The sequence below is a fragment of the Temnothorax curvispinosus genome, unplaced genomic scaffold (genome assembly GCF_003070985.1).
Source record: "Temnothorax curvispinosus isolate PA1 unplaced genomic scaffold, ASM307098v1 QBEX01012806.1, whole genome shotgun sequence".
Taxonomy (NCBI): Eukaryota; Metazoa; Arthropoda; class Insecta; order Hymenoptera; family Formicidae; genus Temnothorax; species Temnothorax curvispinosus.
Genome location: NW_020222586.1, coordinates 259,624 through 271,753, shown reverse-complemented (window position 1 = coordinate 271,753; position 12,130 = coordinate 259,624). Strand labels below are relative to the sequence as shown.

The window sequence follows — 12,130 nt, the reverse complement described above, 5'->3', positions numbered from 1 at the left end:
ATATATATATATATATATATATATATATATATATATATATATATATCAAGAGACACGGTAGTGTCTCGCGCCAAGTACGTATATATATACGCATTAAAATTTTAACGTACATGAAAGTTAATGTAATATAATACAAAATTTTTTTTTATAGAAATGCAATTATTTTTTTTGCATACGTGATGTTCTTATATAATTATTTATTATGTGATAGACTTTATATCTGTTTAATAAATATGACATGTATCCTTCTTCAAGATACACGACTTACGAGTACGATGATGACTCTGCACCACATTCTTCACGCGATTATTACGAATCTTCGGACTATCCAGGTAAGCTATTATATTTATATATTTGCTTGATTATATTAAATAAAAAAATTTTTTACATGAACTTTTTATGATCGTATTTTAATAATAAAAAATTTTTATATTAGATTGTATATTTATATGGGTATTAATTCTTTTAATTCTTTTACTAAATGATGTAAATCCTTTATTATGCTTACGCAGGGTTTATTATCACGTACAAATCTTATAAAATTTTGTAATATAAATATTTATAAATAAACATTCGAGAAATTATTTATATTTATAATTATTGATATAAACTGAAATTATTACAATTATTGAGGAAACATCATTAATAAAGTATATAATGTTTATATGTTTAAAACGAATTTATTGAAAGCTTCCATGGGAATGCATTAAATACTAAAATTGTTAATTATATATAATAATTTTTAATTGTATATTTATAAATTTAAATTCCTATGTCGTAAAAGAAATAACTTTAGACTAATAATTATAAACATCCTTTCTATTAAATATTGACTATTTTTTAAGCCCCTAATAATGATCAATTACCAAATGAATAAATCTCAGAACCAAATAATGCCTTTACATGATTCTATAAAGATTAATAATATTTAAGAAATTTTAAATAAAAACTTTTATGGAAATTAATTTTAATGTAACTTAATATAAATGTTGCCTTTTATTTAAATCAGTTTAGTTTACCCCCCCCATAAGAGAGAATTACGTAGATAATATACAATAATTTACATTGAAAGCAGATAATGTATTATAATTTACATTATTTCCCAAATTTATGAATCGTGCAATTCCAATTGAAGCATTGTAGGCGTAACTTAAATCCGCTGTAATAATGAAATTTAAACCCTGCCGTAAACTATACAAATATGCATGACGTTGATGTCGCATGGTGATACATCAACACGTTGATATCTTTGAGAATTTGAATATCTCGCTAAACTAAGGAACTGCCATCGTGTTCTGCCTAAATAATTAAAGCGCATCAATCCATGTAATTCGCAGAGGATTCGTCGAGCCGCGCTTGGAAATCTTACAAGACCACAACGACGTCAGGCGCAGCCTCGCGCTACCGCACCACCCCATATACACGACCTTCAAAGTAAAGACTTAGAAAAAAAAAATCATCCGCTAAATTTTCTTTTATCTCAATTATCCATACTCCTCTAAATATTATTTTTTTTTTTATATTATTATTTCATAGCGTTGTTACTAATCCGTTGGTGGCTAATCTTCCTAATGCACGGCGGCCTATGATGCCCACTATGCAGAAACCGGTAAACGAAAGAAATCGTCCTTAATCGATCGACGACATGAAGGCTAACACGGTAATAATGCCCAAATATTATTCCCTCTTGACGATTACTAAACACTAACGTTAATACAAATTTCCTATTCTAAGGGAGATTTATTTATCATTAAATTTCCTTTCTTATAAAAAGCTAATAAATCTTTAACGAAATAAAAGGCTCATGCTGTCTATCGCACTCTATTCGTATCTTTTTCTCATTCATAAATGTTTAATATTAATTTTATTTTATATTAATTTTTTTATAATGGATTCAATAATTTTCAGATTATTTTTCGCGGCCACTGGATAAACAGGAACATATAAACTAACCCATAATTAAAATACATCCAATATAGAATTTACACAGCCAAAATTCAATATTCATCATATTAAATTCAATATTCTTGACCATGAACGCGATAAATTTATTCCTTTGAAAGTTCTCCTCAATCCTCAATTGCTTCGTAGTATAATTTTATAATTCAATTACTTCATAATATAATTTTAATTCAATGTATCTAGTTTGCTATAAAACATTAATTCCGTTTCCTCAGTCCTATTCCTAAAATTTTTGACTATAAATGGATTTAATTATTGACAAGAAGTAAAGGACCAAGAGGATAGATGGGATAATTTACAGTAAAAGATTCAAAGTAAAACTTTGAATAAGCGATTAATATTCCATAAAGTGAAACGAAAATTATGAATTTCATAATTATATACTCAATATTACATATATAAGTTAAGTGTGAATTAGAGGCTAAAGGATCCTCAATATCTTCTTCTTTGTACTTAATGTCTTTTATGATTTGAAAAAAAAGTTAAATAAGACATTAAAAGATAACAAATCTAATCTGACTTATGATCAAATCATGTATTAACATTACTCTTCCACTCGCTCGAACGAGATGTAAGTCGAATGTACGTATTGAAATATTTGAAATATCAAAATAATATTGCATTGTAAATAGAATAGATTATTAAAAGATTTAAATTATATACAATGCAAACTACAATTATAAATTGATATGAATTTTTTATTATTAATATAATATGACACCATGTTACTTACTTAACGCACACAGCCTCTATTCATTAAAATTAAACTGGATAATATGTAGATTACAAAAAAAATATTAACAACTTGTATTCTCTATTATGTAGAAGAATAGAAGATTAAGATAAATCATAGTGTTATACATATATATAAATAATTTCCAATATATGAATATTTAAAAACATGTAGACTGTAATTCATAAATCGTTAAAAATATATGTAACATGTAACCTTCAAAAATTGAAATAAACATGAAGTAATAATATCAAACGTTTGTTTTGAAAGATGCCAAAATAAATTTCCCAACCAACGATAAAGCTAATTGTAAGATTCTAATAATAATTTTGAACAAAAATATTCTCTTGTATGTAGTTTTACTCCCAATAAATATTGTAAATTTTTTAAATCATATATTACGTATGAAAACTTACTATTATTTTATAAATAATTGTTATTAAAATACTTTCATAAATGTTCACGGTTTAAATATTTTTAATATAATAACGTATTATATTGAAAAATTTTCATAAAAGGTATAAAATATAATTTCGATTGAATGTATAAATTAAATTAATAAAATGTACGAGAGATATCCTCTTTACCAAATAACTGAATAATTTTATATATCTATAATTTTATAGCACGCGCGAAATAAAGTCAATAAATATAAAATACTTGACAAAAGGGAGTCTTGATTTAAAAAATCGTTTCATAGAAATGTCATGAAAAACCATTTTGAGTTTTATTTTATTCTAATATTCTTATTCATGTATTTCACATAGGTGGGTAAAAGATGATGAAGATCTTTGATCATGAAGATTAATATAATGGGAATCACATTAATCATGATGATGGACTTTGAAGAGCCATGAGTTTAACACGACGTGAGTATACTTATGCTTTATTTACAATTATCTGCTACAAACATAAAAATCAGATGTAAAATAAGTCTGCTTTAACGATCTCTTTTCTTTTTATTTTTTATGCTTGCATAAAATTGAGATAATATCTTAGAATAAAAATCCAAGAATAACAGTTGTAAGAATTTAATTGAAAGTAAACGGAGTATTCAGTTTATTAGAAAAAATAGTATAATGATTTATTTATAGGATATTTTTATAGGATATTGAGAAAATTACTTATCCGAGTATTTTTTATGAATATACATGCATTTATGCAAAGTTAGCTAGTGAAAGTACAATTTTTTAATAAATAAACGTAAGTATAATTAAAATAGCACGTATTTTATATCTACTGTATTTTATCATCTATGCATTATTATTTTATTATTTATTATTTTAATATGTTCAGTTATTGTCATGTATGATTTACGTAAGATGAAATCAGCAATTAATGCTTTCAATAAATTAAAAAATTATTACAATCCAATCTTTTATGATAAATGGTTAGTTTTTATAAATATGACAAAAATATTAAAAGGATCGAAAATAATGTTATATATTTAATGATTCTTTTATTATTTATAGCTATAAAACATGGTTGGCGTTTATTCTAGAAAGAAATATGAACGAAATCAGAGATTTTTCTTAAAAAGATATCATTACTACACACAAAATGTATTCGATATTTTTTTGCTTGTGCTTTAATCTATTACAAAACTCACTCTCTCAACATATCGATTATATTATAGCAAAGCAAATTATAAAACCGTCAGCAATTCTTGTAATTACTATCATAATATAACAGGTAGTCATTTTATCACGAGGGATTGCTTAGAAACAATATTCTTATTTATTTATCACACACCAATATACAAAAATGAACTGTATAATCAATATCAGAATATAATATACTACGAAATTCAAATATATTTAATAAAGATATATCTGAGTATCTTACAAGATTAGAATGATGCTTCAACTTGAAACAAAAAAATCATCTACAACATTCTTTGCAGTTGGCACAGAAATTCTGGTAGAAAAACGTATTTCTACGGCCGTCCTAAGGATTATAAATAAGTATTAATTTATGGGAATCCTTAGCTTCTAACAAGTCGCATCTAAGTAGTTGTGAGTGAAAATAAGGTGCCGAGTTTTTCTTTTCCCTAACTTTTTCCCTAACTAATCCCTCTGCATATGAACCGGGGAGCCGTAAAAGATGCTTCGTTCGTTATATTCGTTCGCTTAAAGTGCAACCGAGGGCTGCGTTGTGAAGCGTCCACGCATCTTGTATCTGTTGAAACGCATGCTGATTTTCGCCGTACTCTTCGCATAATAATTACACCATTATTATGTTACTTATCTCGTATGCGTCATTTTATTTAGAACGATGTCACAATACTAAATTGTTTCTAACGTGCATTGATGTTTCGGTACATCAGGCGATGATCAGCAGAGCGATCTTTGATTTATACTCGCTAACGCAAAATTTCTTCCTGCCGTGCAATCACATATATAGCTAAGATAAAAAAAAGCGCGCGTGATAAAGATGACGCTGCTGATCACTCACAATAGATGCCTTCTGAATTAATAACGTGCTATATTATTGATGAAGAATTGCATTATTTGCAAAATATGGCGTATAAATGTGAAATTATGTAACAAGTACGGAAGTACGGAATACGGAGACGCCAGATTTAAAGATTTTATTTAATGCGTTTTAACATTTACAAAACTGTCTTACGCTTTGCGTAGTGCAGAGGCGGCTCCACTGTAAGGACAAGCTACGCGAGAAGCTATACAAGTCCCATATGAGTATTCGAGGAATTCGCTTACACGATAAATCTTCGTATCCAAGAACTCGTGTAAAATGTAAGAATGTGAATATAAAGAGGTGAGATCCTTTCGAGAAGACCTCATCCTCAGTGTGAAGAATGTCACATTAGATCTGGCAGCACAGCAGTATGAGTTTTTTTTTTTCCCTAAAAGCTTTGCCAGTCCTAGAGCCGCCTCTAACACCAAGAGAAGACGTGTGTCTTCGTGGTATGGTTCCTACGGCAACGAGCCAGTCTTATGCTGCGCGACCACCCTGCTAATACTTCACTTCTATGAAAAAACATGGAATGTATAGTGTATTTTTTTTTTATCGGTTTACACCTTAGTAATGTGTACGATTATATCACAAGAAAGATTCAAATATTCTGTACATAATCCGCGACGACGCGAGACGCCTGGTGTTCAAGGTCGCCTCTTCTTCCTCTTTCTTCTCTTGATTCTCGTCTTCCTCGTCTTTCCCGCTTTATTTAATCTTACATTTATATATATATATTTATATATATATTTATATATACGCCTAAGATTTAATTACAAAGTTAGATATGTCTCAGGTTCACCTGGTATTGTACTTCATACAATTTCTCGTGACTGGCGAGTCACGACGGCGAAATGCGGCCGACGAGCGTGTTCGCGCGTCGCTCCCGAGGAGACTTCCGTTTCGTTACGCGCGCGTGTCATTCGCGTGCTCGAGGAAGCGCTTTTTCGTCGCGCTGTTACCGCTTTCCCTCTGCGTCCGGTTTTCTTAGCCGCCAGTCGCTTACGTTAATAACTCGATATCGATAATTGGCACATCTTTTTAATGGCAAGTTTCGCATTGGCACGATAATGGCCCTGGGGAATAGCCTTGAGTGCAGTCTCTTCGGAGGAGAATTTAATCGTTGACAAGCGTGATGCTGATGGTTCTTATTTTTAAACGATAATAATTCTTTCTGTCGACTAATAAATAGAACAAATATATCTACCAAAATAGAACAAAAATATTGTAGAAAAATTTGCAAATAATTCGTTAAATTAATGACATTACTCATTTTTCGATGAAACGTTTAGGGAAGGATATAATCTCGTCAGAAGGACTTCAATTTTGGCGATTCCCTGGACTTAACGTCGTTCCTGACTATCACGCGAGTGTGCACCTATCAAAGGCAGAATCCTCGCTTGTGGCTAATCGCACGATGTCCCATTATGATTAATATCAGTAGAGGTGACTAAACTGATACATCGGTTACCGAGGACTAAGTTGCACTTTGATACTCGTACACGACCGCTTCTGATTACACGGCAAAGAATTGTTGGTCCAGGTAAGTCTCATTGATGGAAGCACAGTTTTACTAATAAAAAAGTTATGTAAAATTATTCCATAAATCATAAAATAATCCAAAATATATATTAAAAGAGAAAGAAGTAAATCTCGATTGTTTTTGTTCTTTCTTAATTAATGTTTTTTTTAATAATTTAAAACGATCTGCGAATTTTTTTTTCCTTGCGGATTGCTTATTAATAATTATAAATTGTGGATGATTGGATTACAAGTTACAGGAGACAGTAATACTAATAATTTGTTGAATTAATATTAATGATTGCACTAAGTTTTTCGCATTTTTCGACTATCATAAATATTTCACGATTATCCGATCTCTCCACAAATCACAAATTTTCTTGCGTGAAATTTTCAATAAAAACGAAGAATAACGGCGCAAGGGAATCAATTAGGATCTCATATGTTCGTATCTGTCGCACTTTCTTATCACACCCGTTACTATGTCGTGTTACAGTTTCTGTACAAATAATAATTTCGTATAATTTCAAATTTACTAACCGAATAAGGAAAACAAAGATTTTTATTCACATCATCCTGTTATTTAATAAAATTAGAGTGATTAAATACATGCGATAAAGATGAAGAGCTAAAGTAGAAGGTGAGCACCTTCGTTATCGTTAGTTATCCGTTTAACTTTATTAACTTTTCTTCTCAGTTAACTTCACTGGCCTCATGTTCAAAAGTACGCGAAACGATGACTTGATGTGACGGATGTGATTTACGCATTATCGAATCGCAGCTCTTTAAAAAATTCGATCTGTCATATTTGCGGCGAATCGGTGGGATAAAGGGCGGATTATATAAATGTTTGCAAAAAATCGTAGCTGTATACCTTTGATTCTGATCTTGCGGAATGCCTTCTTTAAGAAGACGGTAAACCCAAGTAGAATTATCGTACAGTGTATTGAACTAAAGTTTTTGGAATAATACTTTTTTTTTTTGGAGAAGATCTAGATGTAAAAGTATATACAATCTTAATGTATTTCCATATAACACAAATATCCAACAGATATTCTCAGATATCTTTTTTCCTGTGATATTCGTGTTTTTAAATATTGATTAACACGATTTTTTAGTATATTTCTATCGTAAAGAGATTGCTTATAAACACAAATTATATATCAAAATTTCGATACAACATTTCTAAGAGAGAAAAAAATCAAGAATCATCAATTATAGAATATATTAATTGCACTTTAAAGAATATGTGTACTATTTTCTTGAGAATGTTTAAGAATATCTATTGGACATTCATAAGATATGTAAATTTGACTTCTTTTGTTCTATGGCGTGATGCATATTTAAAACAAATATATATTCACTGCATACAGAAATTATTTCCAACTTTTTGTAAGATCGTATCGATAATAATTTAATCGCGCAGATGCAGGTTGACGAGGAAAGGTCCTGAAGATTTTCATAAGCAGAAAGGTCTCCGAGACATTCTTACAATTAGACATTTTCAAGATAACGTACAAAACGAATAGAATCTATACCAAAGGCGACCAGCGACAAAGAGTTGAGCCCGTCGGTATTCGGCTTCCCGGGGCTCAGTTACGAAATGAGAATTTTCCTCTCCTCCCGTTTTCTATTCATCGACTATCCCTGATTGCACATTTTTTGCACGTATCACGCAGCCTGCGTGTGGAATTGCCTACGGAAGCTTACGACCAGCCAACCTCGGCGTACACGGTGGGCACGCGGCACGTCGCACGCGAGTGCCAGCAGCGAGTGCGACGCGTCCGCGAGCGCGTGTATGCGCGTACGCGTTTCTCAGTGGTCCACTGCGAGCTTTCCGCAAGAGCGATGGACGCACGGAAGCTCAGTTGTATGGCCAGGAGTGCCTGATAGACGTGACCACGTTCGAGGTAGGCGGGTCTTCTGTGCGTCACTTCTTCATGTCGTTCATCAGCGCGCCGTCCTTGCTCTTGTTCGAGTCGAGATTCGACTGTTGACTGCTCGTCACGCCGCTACCGTTCCCGGGATACATCTTCTCCAGATGATTCAAAGACTCGCTTAGGAACTTCTGCAAGGGAAACCGTAAAAGCTTTCAGTGGAGCCGTATTTTTAGGTGAGAATCTTTATAGAGAAGATACTTCAATTTCTTCTCATATAGATGCTTGAAATCGCAAGAAGAGAAAAAACGGTGGTATAGACAAAAAATAACTTCTCATCATCTCATTACCTGTATAGCCGTTAAAGCGGCCACGATCGCAGGACTTCCGAATCCGTGTGATATGAGAGAAAAATGAGTGAGATGTCTCTGTATACTGGGATCGAGGATATGTTGCGGCCGCGTATTGCAGAGCGGCGATCTGTCCTGGTTCAGAAGATCCATCAGCTCTTTGGTGATTTGTCTGGAAACAGCGAAGTCGCAAAAGTCAATTGCGCGGTTCTTGCCGTGACAATGCGAGGAATGTGCTTTTTGTCGAAACCGATATTATTGATATTTAATAAATATTAATACTTAAATGAATTACTAATTATTATACGACTAATTATCATATCGATACTATATAGAATAGCGTCGGATGACGTGTCGTACTTCAAATAAGAGTTTCGACACTCTGTTAGACAATTTTTTATGACCCACCATTTTAGACTAGCGAAAAAATTTTATTATTATTTATTTTACAGATTCACTTATTATAGTAATAATAATATTTAATGCTTTTGACGAGCGCAGCGTAGTTAACTTTAAAAATGACGGACGGTTCAAACTCTTACTCTTGAGGAGAGTGTCTAGTGTTTATGCTTACTTGGTGGCATGAAGAAGTTCTTTTCTCCTGTAGGAGTCTTGCGGTTCGCAATGCTGCCGACTGAGGTACTCGGCGACTTGCTTCGCGGGGAATTCGGTTTCGCAAACGTAACCGAAGTCTCTGGCAAGGTGAATGGCTTCTCCTGAAAAGAATAAAATATTCACGTGTAATATGCGCGTGATGCCATTATGTAAACTCGCTACGCACGAGTATGCATAACGGACGATGAAAACGATCGCGGAGTTTTATTTGACTTGCGAAACGCTGTCCATCGTATTTCCGAATAGTTCAACTCGAGTTTATGATGGGCGTCTTGCCAAATTCGCAAGTAGGAAGTTTCAGAGAACCTCGTCTCGCATTCGATGATAGATCCTCAGATTTACAGACTTATAATTGTCGATAATATCCATAAAATATACTTTTGATGAACAACACGCTGTTCCTTTTGCTTTATAAACTTTTATTTTAATAGAATTTCAACTTGAATTCCTACCCGCCTTGACCATGACTTTCTAATTGGTTTCCTAACATATTTAACATTGAAATTCCAAACTTGCAACATAATCCTCCATAAAATGTTGGCTATTAAAATGATCACGACGTTTTATTTGATTTGCGAAACACTGTCCATCATATTTCAATTTTATGATAGGCATCTTGCCAAATTCTCAAGCAGGCAGATTTATAGAATCCCGTCACTCAATAATAGATCTCCAGATTTACAGATTTACAATTATCGATAATCTGATGAAAGCTCTCTCTATAGTTTGATCAGATTATTTTTCGCAAAAGACGCAAGTTAAACGCTAAACATGGAGTCCATTCAAAAAAATTCATTAAGAAATTATAAACGGATTCGTTGGAATGAATCTTCGGATGTCCTCGATGCTACAGGCAAAGCGAAATTAACTAATTACAGTTAATGAAACGCGCATTATCTTCAACGTGCACGCCGCCCTCCCCTTTTTCGACCACCCCTCTGTAGCGCATTCCTCGCAACTTCTCTCTCTCTCTCTCTCAGTGTGATGGAAGGTAATTAGGTAGCTACATGCATGTATATGTGTGTATGCAAGTACAGTCTCTCATGCACAAGCTGGAAGTAGACCTGCTGGGCGCTATTATCGATAAACCAAGCTAAGCCACCCGCAGGTATACCGCCGCGTGTATCACCCACGAGATCGGAAACGCGGACTTACAAACGGACAAAGCCACCTGCAGTTAACGAATTATCCAATTTCGCAATCCTGCCCACGCCTCCTTCTTTTCCTCTTCATAACCGAAAACAGAAATACTTGTACGCGGAGATAAGCGCACACACCTCGTGCTCGTTTGGAGACCGTGAAGAACTGGCAAAATTCTGTCGCGACCTTGTTAATTTATATGAAAACTTGACATTCTAAAGTCAACTTAGAAATTATATCTTTTTTTTTTAAATAAGAACTAGAGTTGGATTCTTTTTAGTTTCAAATTTGTATTCGCGATTTGATTTCACGATGTTTAATATCAATTTACACTGAAAAAATTTAAACTGGTTCAAAATTAATGAATTGCGATGCATCTTTAGGGACGTCCCCTACAGGGACACCTGCGAACGTGCGAGATTTCAAGTTGTCGTTTAATTCAGACTTTGAAGAAGCAAAGGTTTCGCACGCGAGGATCCTTACACGCGCGAATTCTTTGTTACACGAGCGACGGCCGACACGTGAACGGTCGCAGTTAGCAATGGTCCTGCATATTTGCGGAAATTCTCACATATTAATAGCCATCTAATGGCGTTCTAAGTGCCGGCCCAATTTCGGATGCGGGAAATAATGGGATTTTAGCAAGACCGTCGTACATGATTGACAGCCTTCTAATTTCGATGTAATGGCCGCGCGCAGAATTGTTGCTCGCGCAAGGATCTTGCACGCGCCGTAGCCCTGGGCAACCACCTAGATCACCGCAGAAGTCGTATTTGGAATATTCTCTTATTTTTTTTTCGTTTTAATGCGTTACACTTAGGTTGCGCGACAACACGATTGAAAATACCATGGATCTCATAAAATTTAATCGTCGTATCGGTACATGTGAAAGTATGCGATGTTTATTGCCTTCAGTCGTACAGATTGTTACTATATCAGCCGTTCTACGGGTAGAACAAGTGGATGCTCATTTGTAACGACGTAAAATGAATTTAATTGTATCTGGGGATTTTTATGATTACGTATATATCTATTAGGACGGAACAAAGTACGATAGACAGTAATGGAACAGCGAGTTCTCGAGAGTAACGAAGTTTCAGTTCTTTGGGAGACATATATAATGCTTGCCTCGTTATAGCTTCACGATTATAGCGTAAATAAATCTGCTCTGGAATAAAAAATATATGTCCTATGATTCTTATTTTATTATCACAGGAATGAGATAAAAAATATAAATGAATTACACATGTTTAAGCCGGGATGCTCATCTTCTAACACGTACATCGCATCTTGCTATATTTATAATTATTATTTACGTTTTCGTAATGCGTTTGAACACGTCCGTTTAATACGCGAAAGAGGTGAGTGCGCCGTAATTGTTTTCAACGACAGCATATGCAGATTTCGAATGTCGGGCCGCTGCTACATATATATAATTTGGACTGCACTTTGCGTAT

General features: G+C 33.5%; 2 protein-coding genes across 12 annotated transcripts in view; one reads left to right on the top strand and one right to left on the bottom strand.

Annotated features, from left to right (window-relative positions):
• Window positions 1-3,727, top strand: part of LOC112462821 (KH domain-containing, RNA-binding, signal transduction-associated protein 3-like) — a 7,426-nt gene extending 3,699 nt beyond the window's left edge. For 2 of the 5 annotated variants that reach the window (XM_025028866.1, XM_025028865.1), the window contains 3 exons: window positions 256-332; window positions 1,338-1,434; window positions 1,537-1,633. In XM_025028866.1, the coding sequence (XP_024884634.1) occupies window positions 256-332; window positions 1,338-1,434; window positions 1,537-1,633 (271 nt within the window). Of the gene's footprint in view, window positions 1-255; window positions 333-1,337; window positions 1,435-1,536; window positions 2,878-3,462 lie in introns of those variants that run through there. The other 3 variants (XM_025028864.1, XM_025028863.1, XM_025028867.1) reach the window with 3 other exon arrangements.
• Window positions 3,728-4,148: 421 nt separating this feature from the next.
• LOC112462820 (transcription factor AP-2-epsilon) overlaps window positions 4,149-12,130 on the bottom strand; it is a 205,763-nt gene continuing 197,781 nt past the window's right edge. For all 7 annotated transcript variants that reach the window (XM_025028859.1, XM_025028861.1, XM_025028860.1 and 4 more), the window contains 3 exons: window positions 9,493-9,634; window positions 8,919-9,090; window positions 4,149-8,759 (listed from right to left, as the gene is read on the bottom strand). In XM_025028859.1, coding sequence (XP_024884627.1) covers window positions 8,622-8,759; window positions 8,919-9,090; window positions 9,493-9,634 — 452 coding nt within the window. In that variant the 3' untranslated portion in view covers window positions 4,149-8,621. The remainder of the gene's footprint in view (window positions 8,760-8,918; window positions 9,091-9,492; window positions 9,635-12,130) is intronic.